The sequence below is a fragment of the Drosophila bipectinata genome, chromosome 3R, assembly GCF_030179905.1.
Source record: "Drosophila bipectinata strain 14024-0381.07 chromosome 3R, DbipHiC1v2, whole genome shotgun sequence".
NCBI lineage: Eukaryota > Metazoa > Arthropoda > Insecta > Diptera > Drosophilidae > Drosophila > Drosophila bipectinata.
Window position 1 is genome coordinate 2,707,666 of NC_091739.1, and position 17,302 is coordinate 2,724,967.

A 17,302-nucleotide genomic window follows, 5' to 3' on the forward strand; every position below is an offset into this window, starting at 1 on the left:
CCTTGTGTGTGTCCCCCTTTTTGATGCAATTTGCTTACACAGACAACTCGTTATTTTATTGTTTGCCTGCTGCAGTTGCAGCATAAATTTCCGCCGTTGCATTCGCCTGTCAGTCACTTTCTATTGACTCTGCAGGCAGGTGACTAATTTTCTGTTTTTGTTGATTGCTTATTTGCCATTACCGGCAGAATAAAAACGCATTTCACCTGTCTGACGTAAGTGCTTGTGAATTTCATGGCCCGCCAATAAAATTTTAAAAGCAAACAAAATGTTTCCTTGTGTCATTGTTCAATTATTCTCGCCCCTTGATTGCCGCTGCCGCTGCTTCTGCTGCTAGTGACTGCATTTCAAACTGCAAAATCCTTTTAGCGCTAAACAGCTCAACACATTAGAGACATTTTATTTTCGTTCTGGATGAGACAGTCCGGGAGTATATGGCCAACAGGGGCCGAGGCAGGGGCAAGCAGCGCTGAAAGTGTGGCAATTGAAGCGGCTGTTGGTTTGGGTTCTTGGGTGTTTTTTTTTCACCCAGTTTCATGTTGACTGCTTAAGAGCTTAAGTGATATTACACTCGAAGCGCAGCAATTTCATTCGCCAAATGACGAAGTGTGGGCGGAGGTTCAGGCTAAAAGCTTTTCCGCCCCAAAATGAGGAAAATTTTCGAGGAAAAATTCTAAAGTGACATAGCGATAATCGCGTAATCGATGAAGTCTGTCATTATCACGAGCCCTAAGTCGGGTGTCAGGGCAAGTCAATAAGCGAAAGTTACAATGGGCGACATGTCAGCGAAGGCAATAACAGCACTTCACTCTTGGCCAAAATCTGGCGCTCTAAACTGTTGGTAAACATTAAAAGGGAAGTAAAACCTCTAAAAAATAAATTTAAACATAGACATGGTAAAAAGTTAGTGTTTAAAACTGAAGTATGAGGACTCCCTACCCATCTCATCACGTTTTTGGCCACTCAGAAACAATGGCCGCCAGTTGGGCTTATTCTCTTTTAGCCTAAAGCTTGAAGTTTTGATGGCAGGCAGCCGGAAGGGTCAGGACGCAGGCAGATTCAATTTGACAGTTGCAAGAATTCAATTTTCTTTTCGCCATGTTGCGGATTAGTTTCGTGCTCCTCCTATTAGAGGCGTCCTGTGAAGTCGACAGCCGCAGTTGGACATCATTTCGCAGCACTGCCGGCAACAGAGCAAGTGGCAAGAAGGAGTGTGCAACTTACCAATGCACACGCACAAATGAGAAAAGTTGCAAGTTCCGAAATGTGCAGGAAACTTTATCCAGCTGCTGTTCTTGGCTCGCTTCTCAGGATTCTGTTACTGGTTCTCAAGGCGGCCAGGATCGTGGTTTTGCGGCTAGTTGCTGGCCCAACTACTGTCATGGCCAAATAACAAAGTTCGTGGCCAAGTCATGTGCGTGAGGCATTGAAATTGACGCGCCAACAATAAGACCGATATAACCAAATATCTGGAAACCAGAAGCGTTGCAAATGCCACCGCAGCTGCAATCCATACAGAAAGTTTGTTCAATCCTCAATGCATCCATTCATCAAAATGATTGACAGTTTGTGAATTTAGGAGGAGCATTTCATGACGACTAAGAAAATATTTATTGAACAATTTTCTTGGCTAAAGTTTGTTATAGAAGCTATTAGATAAATAAAGCTCACAAGAGTTGTTTCCAATTAAAATTTATATTAAAATGTGGCTTAGGATTATCTTGGAATCATTTCATTTCTTGTTAAGAACTATACTACAAAACTGAAAAAAACTATCTTAAAGCTTAAAGTTTGAACCATTATGAAGCAGCCCCTAAAAGTAGCCTTAAGGCTAAATTTGTCATATGCATTCGCCGCAATTCGATTCATTTCATCCACAAAGGATAATTGGAAGCAGGGGGACAGGATACTGGATAATGGGGACCAGATACTGAGGAAGATGAAATGACAACTGAAATGACTGATAGACCGGAGAGTGAAAGAGGCTCAGCCGAGTGACTAAATGCTTAAATACCAAAAACACCAAACGGAAGCTGGAACAACACGCACCGACAAACCGGCTACAATTCAAAGAATGGAAAACAATTTGCTGGCAACGTTTGGGCTCTTTGTGGCAGATCTCCATCTATACCCCCGGTCCCCAAGTATCCCTCCGCTGTCCTCGGACAACCCTATCGCCTCCGCCCACAGCAGGACCCACCTTTCTGCGTTGTTTACTGTATTTGTTGTGACAGTGGGACCCCGAATCAAAACCGAAGCCGCTTGATGGATTACAACCAAAAGGCGGCAGCATCACCAGTTTTCCTCCTCAAGCCATTGTGGGTGTGGCTAGAAGGGCAGGCTGGGCCCGGGAAGAGAAAAAAGCTACAGAAGCGAAGGCTGCTGCACGATTAGGCTTTTGTTTGGCTATATGTCGAATTTCTATGGCCACACCCAATCCAATCCTAGAGACAGAGGCCCTTTGTATCTGCGGCCAAAGTGATTTGTGTGCCCTTGGGGTATTGGCAAGTACGTTTAATGAAGTGAAGGGTTAAATTTGCCAGGGACCTGGCCGGGGGTCTTGGGTCCTGTGCCAAAGAAAATGCCAAGTGGAAGAGCGGCTTAGAAATACACAAAAGAGTTATACCAGCAAAGGAAATCAAGACGGAAAATCCCATTTCATAAAAGAGTGTTGGTCGGCTGCTTAAAGCGAATAGAAAGTTGTATTTTAAAGTTTAGGAAATAAATTCTGGAAATAACCAACTTTATTTTATAATATTTTTTAAGAAAGTTTTATTAAGTGTCTTTAAAGAATGAATTATTTTTTGAACGGCTTTTTTATTTTATATTTGGTTTATTTTATAGCCCTAATCTAGTAGCAGTAGCTCTGTTTTAGAGCAAAAGCTTATAGTGTCTTTGAAAGACTTTCGCGAACAGGCTTATTTTCCGCGAAAACTCCCCTGCATTGGCAGCGAAACTAAATCATTTATCATAACGAAGGCTGCATCGCATTTCTCCCGAGTGGCGTGTGTGATTGCGGCAAAGTCGGCCCAAAATCCTGACCAGACCCAAGCTCCCAGCAACCCCTCGGCCTGGCATATATAGCCATAAATCTGCGGACTGGGCAAAAGTTGCGGATATGCGAAACGGCAAACGGCAATGGCAACCATTTGTCTAATTTTAATGGGCATGCTAATAGAGCCATTGCCTGGTCAGCCGGACACCTGACCCTGACCCTGCCAAAGAAATTCTTCCCCGTCGGGACGGTGAGGGCTTTGGCAGACCCAGGTTATGCCGACCGGTCGGCAGACTTTTAATTTATGTGCTGCAAAAAGTTTTTGGCTCATTAAATGTACCTCAAAATGGTAAATGACTTACGGAGCTCCGTTGGCGAGAAGATGAAGATGCCGCTGCTGCAGACGATTGACTTGGTGGCTTGGAACGTGGTCCGTGCCCTCTTGCATCATTTGCTGAATTGCCGCTACGTGCCGCATTATCGGCCACAAAAAATCTCGGCCAGACGACTTTGCAACAACTGGCTATCCCCCACTGCTATTGATGGGGTCGAAATTTTTGGTTGCGGAAATTGCCAAGACGCTCGACCATCTTCGGCATTGGCTTTTTAATGAGCCTCGGTGTGTTTGGGCTTCCTCCGATCTATCTCGGGTCAGTTTCCGCTCTTTCCCAGCATCATTTGTTAATGTTTTCCCCAACACATTTTTCAAAACATGACCCCGAAGCCCAAAAGCAGGCAGTAGTCGTATCTGGAGACTCTGAAATCTGTTTTGAAAATTTTTGACAGATAAGATTATGGAAGTACATTGGGAAAAAGCCCTACGGTCTACAGCCATTAGATTAAATTAAATAAATAAAAGCCATTAAATGTCGAAAGATTACTCCATAACTGTTATAATCTATTTTAAATATTGACAGTCGTTGGCAAGTAATTTCGTAATCTTCTAATAGATAGCTCCTTATCTAGCTTTCTTTTAATTAAATTGTAATTTTTCCAGACTGCCGAGCCAACAATAAATATTTATCTTTCTCAGCCAAGTCCTCATGTGAAATTAGCCAAAAGCACTTTCATTTATGTTAGCTAAAAAGGCCATTATCCGCATTTATTTAGCCATCTAATGAGAACTCGAGCCAGAAGACCACTAGTCGAGTAGTTCCCATTCATATATAAACATATTTTTATTCACGTACGCTTTGGGCAAATTTAATTTAAAAAGCAAACCCGGATATATGTACATACATATGTATGTACGTACGCTGAACCTCAATCAGCGAGAAATGGCGCAAAACACGGAGGGTAAAGCAGCATTATCTGCACCACTCTCCGCCTCCCCATATTTGCCCAATCTTCCCGCTTAACACACCTGGCGCACCTCTGTCTGGGTCAGTGAAAATCCTACACCTGGGGGCGAAAAATTAGCGAGAAATAAATATTTATTTTCGAGTAATTTCTAAGATAATTTTCCTTAAGAAGAGTTTGGCAATGAGTGTTGATTTTCTAAGCAATCTTTAATCTGCCTGCTATATAAACCGCACCTGAAACTTTAATCATTATTTCATTGTAACTTCTAAAAATAATTTAAAAATACTTCTATATTGCTATTGCTATATTATTTCCACCTCTAGTGTTAGTCTAATTGTATGTGCTTTTGTGGCCAAAACTATGAGGATGTTGTTGATGTGGCCATTGTTGCTTGTGTTGCAGTTGCACCCAACGCTTTTGTGGCCCAACGCTACACCTAGCTGGCCAGTTAATGTAGTTGGCCTGGTCAGCAATAAAGTTGTGTGTTTTATTAGTTTCTTCTGGTGGCAGGACTGAGACTGGCAGTGCCAGTGCGTTTACCGCTGATTGTTGTGCTGTAAATTGCATTTGTGGTCGACAAAAAGCATTTGCCAGCCAGGTCAGGCCTCTTTTTTTAAACCTTTGAATCTGCATACAGAGCACATACATATGTGCGAGTCTGGGCAGGGGTTTCTTGTTCATTTAAATTGCCATTAGGTGCGGCTTTTGTCTGACTCATCCTTTAATTTAAAGAAATGCCACAGCATTACGGTTGCCATTAGCCAGTGCAGGTAGCAGCCAAGCAAAAATAAAGAAAAACAAGAAAGGAAAGCTAACTTCGGGCGGAGCCGAAGTTTATATACCCTTGCAGCTAAAAAAAAACCGGATATATATAGCAAACATCGGATATAGTTGGCCGATCCTTATGAAATTTGGTAGGTTGGATCAACTGACCAAAAATATAATCTGTACCATGTTCCAGCTTTCTATCTTCAAAAACACAAAAGTTGGGTCATTTCCGATCGTTCAGTTATATGGCAGCTATAGGATATAGTCGGCTGATCCTTATAAAATTTGGCATGTCGTATTATTTTGCCAAAAGTAGCTCTCATGTCAAATTTGAACTCTTTAACTCTAAAAACACGAAAGTTATACCATTTCCGATCGATCAGTTATATGGCAGCTATAGGATATAGTCGGCCGATCCCGGCCGTTCCGACTTATATACTGCGTGCAAAGGAAAAAATGGTTTGTGCAAAGTTTCAAGACGATAGCTTTAAAACTGAGAGACTAGTTTGCGTAGAAACAGACAGACGGACAGACGGACAGACGGACATGCTCATATCAACTCAGGAGGTGATCCTGATCAAGAATATATATACTTTATAGGGTCGGAGATGTCTCCTTCACTGCGTTGCACACTTTTGGACAAAATTATAATACCCTCTGCAAGGGTATAATAATAATAATAACGTAAAAACAAGAAAGCAAAGCTAACTTCGGGCGGAGCCGAAGTTTATATACCCTTGCAGCTATAACCGGATATATATCGCAAACATCGGATATAGTTGGCCGATCCTTATGATTACATCATAATAAAACCAATTAATTACAATAAAGAATCTAAATAAAAGTCCCAAGCTTCTATCTTCAAAAATTCGAAAGTTGATATTTCTACCAAATACCATTTCCGATCGTTCAGTTATATGTCAGCTATAAGATATAGTCAACCGATCGTTATGAAATTTGGTAGATCGGATTGACTGACCAAAAATAGAATGTGTACCAAGTGCCAGCTTTCTATCTTCAAAAACACGAAAGTTGGGTCATTTCCGATCGTTCAGTTATATGGAAGCTATAGGATATAGTCGGCCGATCCTAATGAAATTTTGTAGGTCGAATTAACTGACCAAAAATATAATCTGTACCAAGTTCCAGCTTTCTATCTTCAAAAACACGAAAGTTGGGTCATTTCCGATCGTTCAGTTGTATGGCAGCTATAGGATATAGTCGGCCGATCCTTACGAAATTTAGCATGTCGTATTATTTTGCCAAAAATAGCTCTCACCTAAAATTTGAACTCTCTAACTTTAAAAACACCAAAGTTATACCATTTCCGATCAATCAGTTATATGGCAGCTATAGGATATAGTCGGCCGATCCGGGCCGTTCCGACTTATATACTGCGTGCAAAGGAAAGAAGGGTGTGTGCAAAGTTTCAAGACGATAGCTTTAAAACTGAGAGACTAGTTTGCGTAGAAACAGACAGACGGACAGACAGACGGACAGACGGACAGACGGACAGACGGACAGACGGACAGACGGACATGCTCATATCTACTCAGGAGGTGATCCTGATCAAGAATATATATACTTTATAGGGTCGGAGATGTCTCCTTCACTGCGTTGCACACTTTTGACCAAAATTATAATACCCTCTGCAAGGGTATAACAAGAAAGCAAAGCTAACTTCGGGCGGAGCCGAAGTTGATATTTTTTTATACCCTTGCAGAGGGTATTATAATTTTGGTCAAAAGTGTGCAACGCAGTGAAGGAGACATCTCCGACCCTATAAAGTATATATATTCTTGATCAGGATCACCTCCTGAGTAGATATGAGCATGTCCGTCTGTCCGTCTGTCCGTCTGTCCGTCTGTCCGTCTGTCCGTCTGTCTGTCCGTCTGTCTGTTTCTACGCAAACTAGTCTCTCAGTTTTAAAGCTATCGTCTTGAAACTTTGCACACACCCTTCTTTCCTTTGCACGCAGTATATAAGTCGGAACGGCCCGGATCGGCCGACTATATCCTATAGCTGCCATATAACTGATTGATCGGAAATGGTATAACTTTGGTGTTTTTAAAGTTAGAGAGTTCAAATTTTAGGTGAGAGCTATTTTTGGCAAAATAATACGACATGCTAAATTTCGTAAGGATCGGCCGACTATATCCTATAGCTGCCATACAACTGAACGATCGGAAATGACCCAACTTTCGTGTTTTTGAAGATAGAAAGCTGGAACTTGGTACAGATTATATTTTTGGTCAGTTAATTCGACCTACAAAATTTCATTAGGATCGGCCGACTATATCCTATAGCTTCCATATAACTGAACGATCGGAAATGACCCAACTTTCGTGTTTTTGAAGATAGAAAGCTGGCACTTGGTACACATTCTATTTTTGGTCAGTCAATCCGATCTACCAAATTTCATAACGATCGGTTGACTATATCTTATAGCTGACATATAACTGAACGATCGGAAATGGTATTTGGTAGAAATATCAACTTTCGAATTTTTGAAGATAGAAGCTTGGGACTTTTATTTAGATTCTTTATTGTAATTAATTGGTTTTATTATGATGTAATCATAAGGATCGGCCAACTATATCCGATGTTTGCGATATATATCCGGTTATAGCTGCAAGGGTATATAAACTTCGGCTCCGCCCGAAGTTAGCTTTGCTTTCTTGTTTTTTTTTTTTTTTTTTTTTTTTTCGCGGTCTTTCAGAATTTGGAAATGGCTTGTGCATCAATAAGAGCATCAGCTAGCATTCCTGTATTCATCATAAAGCTTAGAGGCCCAGACGACCGAGGGGCGCTCAAGAAACGATTTGTTAGAGTATATTAAGTTATTTGTTAATTATTAAGCTAAGAGGAGTTAGTAAGGAAATTTAAAATTCTATATTTTAAATTAGAGGGACAGGAAAGAGATGTAATAGAGTAGAGACCATTGTAGTTCGAACATAATACCCTAAAAGGGTCATGCAGTGCATATGTCGAACTACAACGGCTTCTATTAGGAAGTCCTTCTATTAGGAATGTTGAAATTTAAGCGTGTTAGTAAATGCTGGCTATCTACATCCCCGTTGATAAGGTTATGCAGAAAAACTACACCGAGCATTGTCCTACGATTTGTTAAGCTAGGTAAGTTAATAAGTAAAAGTCTGCTACTGTAGGATGGAAGCTGAAGATTTGCATCCCAGTATAGGCCTCTGAGTGCAAATATTAAAAAGTTCTTTTGTACGGATTCTATGCGGTCCTTATGTACTCCATATTGGGGACTCCAGACACATGAACCGTACTCTAGTATCGGACGGACCAAAGAAATGAATAAAGTTTTGGTTATATAGGGGTCATTAAATTCTTTTGACCACCTTTTAATAAAACCAAGGACTCCTTTAGCCTTATTAACCATTAAGGAAATATGGTCGGCAAATTTAAGTTTTATGTCTAATAGGATGCCGAGATCATTAACCTGGGTTAATTTTTCTAAGGCAATCCCATTAATGGAATACGTAGCTTGCAGAGGGCAAGAACGATAAAAAGACATATGCTTGCATTTTGATCCATTAAGTATTAGATCATTAGCCAAACACCATTTTTGAAAGTTATCAAGGTCAGACTGAAGACTGCATTGGGCAGAGATGGATTTATACTGAAGACAAAGCTTTACATCATCTGCATACATAAGAACTAGAGAGTTCGTTAAAGCAGGGGGCAAGTCGTTTATAAAAAGCGTAAATAATAACGGGCCAAGATGACTTCCTTGAGGGACGCCGGATGTAGCACGGACCAGACGGGACTGTATGTTTTTAAATAAGACTCTTTGTGTCCTTCCATCTAGGTAGCTGGAGATCCACGTTAAGAGGTCTTTAGGAAAACCCAGCATATTCAGTTTACTCAACAAAAGTGAGTGATTAACTGAATCAAATGCTTTGCTGAAGTCTGTGTAAATTACATCGGTTTGATATCCCTTACAAAAGCCGTCTATGACAAAGGATGTCAACTCCAATAAGTTTGTGGTGGTGGAGCGACGCTTAATAAAGCCATGCTGACAAGGAGTGATGATCGAAGAGCAAAGGTGTTGCAAATGAGGGGTAATTAATTTTTCAAATAACTTTGGAATTGCCGACAACTTAGAGATGCCTCTGTAGTTGACAGCCTCGGACTTTTTCCCCTTTTTATGTAGGGGAATTATAAATGATTCCTTCCACTTAAGGGGAAAAATCGAGGTTTCCAAAGATAAGTTGAAAAGTCTTAGAAGAGGTTTGCACAGAGCCCTGGCGCAGTATTTTAGCACACAGCCTGGTACTCCGTCGGGGCCTGGCGAATAAATGGGTTTTACCCTTAAAAGACCAGATAATAAGTTGTTCTCAGAAAAAGACGGACAGAAAATAAGATTTGCTGCTTGAATGTTATATGCATAAGGCTGATCAGTCAATTTAGGAGGAGAATAAGTTGTTTGAAAAAATTCTGCGAATAGATCGGCAATGGCCTGATCCGAAGTCGCAGAGGAATTTTCAAACATAAGCAGAGGTGAAAAAGATACGTGTTTACGCTTAGTGTTTACAAAATTATAAAACTGCTTTGGATCCTGAGTAAATTGAATCCGGCAGCGGTCAATATAATTCCTATAACATTCAGCGTTATGCACGGTAAAATTCGACCGAGCTAGTAGGTATCTTGAGAAATCAACACTACTGCAGGTTTTTTTATATTTAAGTAAAAGCTTATTTTTTTTATTTTTTAGGTTAGTGAGGGACCTTGTATACCAAGGAGGATTTGTTGAAGCGGACGGATGTTTCCAAGGCACACATGAGTCAAAAAATGTATTTAAAGTATAATAAAATTTTTCTAAAGTGACATTAAGATCAGTGCACGCCAGAATATCAGACCAGTCAAATGTATCGATAAGGCTATTAAGTTTTTGAAAATCAGCTTTACGGAAACAGCGAATCTTATTTACCACGCTCGGAGACATCTGATCGATACCAGGAGTGGTTTCGATTGAGACCTCCAGCGTGGGGTGATATGGATCCTCTGGGGTTGAAAGGGGAAAAGCTCTGGAGAGAGCGGTACCATCCGGATCAGATACAAAACATAAGTCTAAGAGCCGACCTAGCGAATTTCTAACATGATTGATCTGACCTAGGGACATGTCAAACATGCCCGCGGTGAAGTCATGGTAAGTTATAAGTGACAAAGATGGTGAGTTATCGACGTTGGACCACTTTAATTCTGGGATATTAAAGTCGCCCACCGCTACGAGTTGGTCACGATCCGTCATAAGATTAGAGACGTATCGAATAGCGGACAAATGCTGCCAATATGTGGGCGGTTCAGCCATAGGAGGTATATATGAACATGTAATGTATAAAGCTTTCACGGACATAGTGATTTTAACGCAAATAAATTCTATGTCACCAAACTCTTGGGATTTCACCTCTTCAGAAGCAAAAGTAGAGTCTACCGAAATGAGGACTCCACCTCCTCTTCGCTGAGATCGATCCCGTCTAAAAGTGGTGTACTTACTTGGAAAAACTTCGGAGCTAAAGATCTCCGGATTTAACCAAGTTTCTGTAAATGCTATTATATGGGATGCAAAGAAAGAACTATCAGAATATAGCTTGGGGAGTTTGCTACGTAGCCCCCTAGTATTCTGATAGGTAAGAGTTAGTGAGGAAATTAGTTTTTTGGGTTAGAGGCCAAAGAAGAGGTGGAGGGTTGGTCAGTGGTTCCGATATTGGGAAGTCTGACTCCCACTGGTTTATTAACTTTTTTTTTAACGGAACTAGGCTGATGTTCTTGGACGAAAAGATTCTCTGGCCAAAAACTGGGAGAACAAATCGTCTTGAACATCAGCGCGGGCACACGAATCTTGAAAGAAGACGTGCGCCTTGTATAATTGTATTTAAATTTTTGTATGTCCTCCACCTTTATATCGGCTTTAGTTTTGGCTTTGATATAAGCCGAGATATCAATCTCTGAAGTATCAGGGGCAAGCCGAGAAACAAATATATGTTTCGATGGAGGAATCACCTGTAAGGGTTTTGGTGTCGCAGGTACAAGAACTGCAGCATCAGTCGGTGCCGGTGGTCCGGACTGTGGAATACCCTTTTGGGTGACCCTAATGGGGGTTTCGTTCCCTAGGACCTGTGGCATCACTTGAAGGGATGCCATGGCGGACATATCGGACAATTGCTCATTATCCCTGAGAAATTCTGACGAATTTTTCTCAGTTAAGGCCCTTGGGGTGGCCAGAGTTATAAGCGGCTGCGTTAATGTCGGCTGAGCAGGCTGAGGCGGATCAGAAACAGCGGATTTCTTACGCTTAGGGGACTCATTTAGCAGCTGAAGGCCACTAAATTGAGTGTCAAGCGCACAGAGCTGGTCATTGATTTTACGAAAACCAGTGATCAGCTCTTTAAATCCATTTTTGGTCTGTCTCATGAACGACCTCATTTCGCCTTGCACAGCACGACAATTTTCGCAACAATAATGTATCCCAGACCTACGGGAAATGGCATCCGAAACTGATGCAGTGAAACCGGCACACTTGGCGTGCACGACGTTTTCACATAACCAGCAATGGATACTAGGCTGGGATGTGGAAATCGTCTTGTTGCAAGACTTAATGGCACAGACCAGTTTAAATTCCATTTTGTTTATTATTATTATTTTTTTTTTTTTAATTTAATAAGACAAAAATTAATATTTAAAAAGTTAAAAAACACAATACCTTGAACCACTGTGCCAAACAAGAAGCCGAAGCGGGAGCTTTGAAAGAGTGCACAAGAGAAATGCAGAAAATATAGATAAGCCGGGGAAGAAGCAGAGCTGAGCTATGCTTGGAATAGAATTTAGACAAATTATTAATTCGATTCCAAATATACCAAAGCACTCGCGAAGCGATACGGTTTAGGCTTTAAGATTGTTATGATTCACAAGATTTAATTCACAAAGTATGTAAACACCGGTTTACCAATATTTATCAAAAACGCAGTGCGCACAAAAAAACACGACCGTTCGCTTGAAAGAAAGAGAGGGAAGTATAATATTAATATACCCTTGCAGTTAAAACCGGATATATATCGCAAACATCGGATATAGTTGGCCGATCCTTATGAGAATAGGAATATATAATCCAATTTATTACAATACAAAATCTAAAAAAAGTCCCAAACTTCTATCTTCAAAAATACGAAAGTTGATATTTCTACCAAATACCATTTCCGATCGTTCAGTTATATGGCAGCTATAGGATATAGTCGGCCGATCCTAATGAAATTTGGTAGGTCGGATCAACTGACCAAATATATAATCTTTACCAAGTTCCAGCTTTCTATCTTCAAAAACACGAAAGTTGGGTCATTTCCGATCAATCAGTTATATGGCAGCTATAGGATATAGTCTGCCGATCCTTATGAAATTTGGCATGTCGTAATGTTTTGCCAAAAATAGCTCTCATGTCAAATTTGAACTCTCTAACTCTAAAAACACCAAAGTTATACCATTTCCGATCAATCAGTTATATGGCAGCTATAGGATATAGTCGGCCGATCCGGGCCGTTCCGACTTATATACTGCGTGCAAAGGAAAGAAGGGTGTGTGCAAAGTTTCAAGACGATAGCTTTAAAACTGAGAGACTAGTTTGCGTAGAAACAGACAGACGGACAGACAGACGGACAGACAGACGGACAGACAGACGGACAGACAGACGGACAGACAGACGGACAGACGGACAGACGGACATGCTCATATCAACTCAGGAGGTGATCCTGATCAAGAATATATATACTTTATAGGGTCTGAGATGTCTCCTTCACTGCGTTGCACACTTTTGACCAAAATTATAATACCCTCTGCAAGGGTATAACAAGAAAGGAAAGCTAATTTCCGATCGTTCAGTTATATGACAGCTATAGGATATAGTCGGCCGATCCTTATGAAATTTGGCACGTCGTATTGTTTTGCCAAAAATAGCTCTCATGTTAAATTAGAACTTTCTAACTCTAAAAACACCAAAGTTATACCATTTCCGATCAATCAGTTATATGGCAGCTATAGGATATAGTCGACCGATCCCGGTCGTTCCGACTTATATACTGCGTGCAAAGGAAAGAAGGGTGTGTGCAAAGTTGCAAGTCGATAGCTTTAAAACTGAGAGACTAGTTCGCGTAGAAACGGACAGACAGACAGACAGACAGACGGACAGACGGACAGACGGACAGACGGACATGCTCATATCAACTCAGGAGGTGATCCTGATCAAGAATATATATACTTTATAGGGTCGGAGATGTCTCCTTCACTGCGTTGCACACTTTTGGACAAAATTATAATACCCTCTGCAAGGGTATAATAAAAACAAGAAAGGAAAGCTAACTTCGGGCGGAGCCGAAGTTTATATACCCTTGCAGCTAAAACCGGATATATATCGCAAACATCGGATATAGTTGGCCGATCCTTATTAAATTTGGTAGGATGGATCAAAATATAATCTGTACCAAGTTCCAGCTTTCTATCTTCAAAAACACAAAAGTTGGGTCATTTCCGATCGTTCAGTTATATGGCAGCTATAGGATATAGTCGGCCGATCCTAATGAAATTTGGTAGGTTGGATCAACTAACCAAAAATAGAGTCTGTACTAAATTCCAGCTTTCTATCTTCAAAAACACGAAAGTTGGGTCATTTCCGATCGTTGAGTTATATGGCAGCTATAGGATATAGTCGGCCGATCCTTATGAAATTTGGCATGTCGTATTATTTTGCCAAAAATAGCTCTCATGTCAAATTTGAACTCTCTAACTCTAAAAACACCAAAGTTATACCATTTCCGATCAATCAGTTATATGGCAGTTATAGGATATAGTCGGCCGATCCCGGCCGTTCCGACTTATATACTGCGTGCAAAGGAAAGAAGGGTGTGTGCAAAGTTTCAAGACGATAGCTTTAAAACTGAGAGACTAGTTTGCGTAGAAACAGACAGACGGACAGACGGACAGACGGACAGACGGACATGCTCATATCAACTCAGGAGGTGATCCTGATCAAGAATATATATACTTTATAGGGTCGGAGATGTCTCCTTCACTGCGTTGCACACTTTTGGACAAAATTATAATACCCTCTGCAAGGGTATAACAAGGAAGACATAAGCGGCAACACTTACATATGTACGAGCCAAAGGATACAGTTCACATATCCTCTGGGTTTTCTTCCTGTGAGCGGTTTTCGTGTTACATTTTTTGCCGTTGCCGTTGTTGCATTTGGATGTTGTTTTTTTTCTGAAATTTCTGCTATATGCTTTGCACTAAATATTCAACACTTCCTCCTCCATTTAGCCTCTCAGGTTGCTCACTTTGGCCGTACTTTTTCTGTCTGGCGCTCTGTTTTTGTCGGGGCCAACAGCTCGGGAGGTTTGTTTTTAATTAAAACAACAATGCAATGCCAGAGCCACACTTCCGTCCGGCATCTAACCCGCTTTCCACCTTCGTTTTACCCACCGCCTCCACTACCGAACCGGCGATGCAGGCTCACATATTATTTCCCACTCACCCAGTGACTGAGTGACTTGTTGCTGTTGCTGCAACTGCAGCATGTTGCTGGTGTCGCTTCCGTTCCTGTTGCTGCTGTGCTTTACTTTTGCGCTTACAATTTCATTTTACCCGCTTTTTGTTTCAGTCCCTCCGGCTCTGGCTCTGACTCTGACTCTGGCTCTGGCCTGGCCAGAGTGCTTTGTTTTGGCCTTTGCTCGCTTGCTTGTGTGTTTTGTGTGAAAAGTGATAAGTGAAATATGCTTTTTCAGCTGCATTTTCAATTTAGTCGTTCAATGCAATTCCAATTGGATATTGCCAGTGGCCAAGTTACAAGCCCGCCCCGTTCCCACCGATGGACGGAAAGGTAAAAAATGGCGGTATAACCAATATACACCCTTTGAAGTGTTCAAAATGGACTCGTCCACACAGGAACTCGCTTAATTGAGACTGAAATAAAATGAATTCTAGCTGCATTGTTTGCAGGTCGTCCTAGCTTTATGACACGACATCTGAATAAAAGCGGATTGCGCCAATCATGTTTACACAAGGAAAAAAATTTTTTATTAAAAGCTTGATAGCAGCCATTTGATAAGGATTAGCTCTAACGAACTCTATGGGCCAAATCTCAATAAACAAAGTAACACCTTTTCTGGTTATATTCACTGAAGTGTTATGTTTTTAACACTTCTAATAAACAAAATGCATAGTTTTTCTTTTGAATTTACAAACTCTATTTAAAGTGCTGGAAGTGGATTTGAATTTAAATAAAATTTTCTTCAAAGTGCATGTTTCTAAGGCGCTTAGCTTACGGGTATGGGGTTAGACACTTGGCGCTTTCAATTCACCGTCCTGGCTCGCCGGCAGTTCGCTGAACTTGTTGACTAATTTCGAATTCAGATCGTGAACCGAAGTGGCCACCACCTGACAGACACGTGACACTATCTACCCCACGGGTCCTTGCACCAAGGAGGTGGTGCAACTTGGGCGTGGCCAACAAGTCCTGGGCCAAACCCTATTGTTTGTCGCCACCCAGGTACCTCAATCTAGTGGGTGGGCCGGGCAGAGCGAGTGCTGTAAAAAGTACATTAGTGCAGATGATAATCTAAGGAAATGGTCATTTAATGCAACTCTAGCGGAGGGTTTGACGATAGTTAACCTAAGCAGGCCACCGGGTCGATAAGTCAGTTTAAACTTTAAACTCAGTAGTCTCAGCCATTCGGGTCCGGACATGAAGGTGCGGTCACTTTCAAAAATTCATTCTAATATAACTAAATCTGGCAAAACGTCGTGTATAAATTATAAAAATTGTAGGTTTGTAAATTGCTATTTATTAGATATAGTTCGAAGCTTGTAACTTATCGAACCCGATACCTGAAAAACGTAAAAACGATGTCCTTTAAGAAGCTGCTGTTTGTGTGCATGGGTAAGCTACATATTTAAAGAGTTTAGCGGTTTTCAAAGAATCTTTAATCTTGTTGATATAGGCAATTCATGCAGCTCCCCCATGGCTGAGGCCATTATGCAGAATTTAATGGTCAAAACTAGCCTCTATTGGGAGGTTGACAGTGCCGGCCTGAGGACCTGGAACACGGGTCGCAAGCCCCACAAGCGCTGCCTTCAAACGTTGCGTGAGCACGGCCTGCGATCCGATCACTTCTGTCGCCAGGTGAGTGGAAAGATCAGTTCATGTGAAGAGGTCTCTATAGATTATCTTCCAGTTTGCTGTGAACGACTTTCATTACTTCGACTACGTGGTGGCCATGGACGAGGCTGTGTACAAGGAACTGCTATACTGGGGAGGAGTGAACCGCGCTTTTGAGAAGAACTGCGAAATATTGATGCTGAGTGCTTTCGGTAAAAACGGTCAACCAGCCGTGATATACTCGCTTTCCCCGGTAAGTTGGAAACGAAATTGGGAATAAGCCAACCGTTAAGCTAAACTTCCGTAGACTCGAAAGCTGAGAAACTTCCGGACCGCTTATTACCAGATCAAGGATTGCTGCAAGCAGCTGATTCTCAGCCAAAAGGTGGATATTTTTAGGTACGAGCTGCCCAGCTCCAATGATGATCTTTACTTTGCCGCCGCCCCCAACGATTCAAATGCCAAAAAAGCGGCGACCGCCGTCGGAAAGGCACTCAAGACATCGGGAGACACCACTGACTATGAGGGATCCCGGGAGAGCCGGGCCGCAAAGAAGGGGACCACCAAAGACAGTGGGACGTACATCGTCACCCCGGAATCGAGGTCCTCTGGCGGACAAGTGGCTCCGTGCTCCTCGTATACGAACGTCTCCCAAAACTCGACCTACCAGCCTGGAGCGGTGGCATGTTCCGACATCAAAACCAGCAACATGGACAACACCATTCATTGCAACCAACAACCTCGTGGTACGCAGCGAAAGTTGTGCCAAAAATGCGGTCAGAAATTCCTTGCAGCGCTTTGAACTTTCGGTTACATATTGGTTGACTACACAGCGCCCTTGACCTTCGATCATAGTATGTCGCAAACAAATTATAACGTAAATCGGTGGGTTGAAAATAAACATGACTTTTATCTGGCAGCTGTCCGCTTGTCTCGGTTACTGATTTACCATCCCGTCTAATTGGCTTAGAAAAGGCCTATAAAAGCAGGCCATTCAAGTCGGGCTCTCGAGTTCCCACACAGTTCGATGAGCAATCGAGTCGCGGCAGGGCGAGTTGCCGGTA

General features: G+C 41.7%; 1 protein-coding gene across 2 annotated transcripts; it reads left to right on the forward strand.

The window, feature by feature from the left end:
• The first annotated feature begins 15,800 nt into the window (after positions 1 to 15,800).
• LOC108130814 (uncharacterized) lies at positions 15,801 to 17,300 on the forward strand. 2 transcript variants are annotated; one of them, XR_001773621.3, is made up of 5 exons: positions 15,801 to 16,019; positions 16,081 to 16,262; positions 16,315 to 16,491; positions 16,546 to 17,092; positions 17,159 to 17,300. XR_001773621.3 is itself a non-coding variant. In XM_017249447.3 (4 exons), exons 1-4 carry the CDS (start codon positions 15,986 to 15,988, stop codon positions 17,038 to 17,040), a joined length of 888 nt encoding a protein of 295 aa, XP_017104936.2. In that variant the 5' UTR covers positions 15,801 to 15,985; the 3' UTR covers positions 17,041 to 17,157. The 2 variants fall into 2 exon arrangements, 1 of the variants encoding a protein (XP_017104936.2); XM_017249447.3 differs by lacking the exon at positions 17,159 to 17,300 and having other exon boundaries at positions 16,546 to 17,157.
• The last annotated feature ends 2 nt before the right edge of the window (positions 17,301 to 17,302 follow it).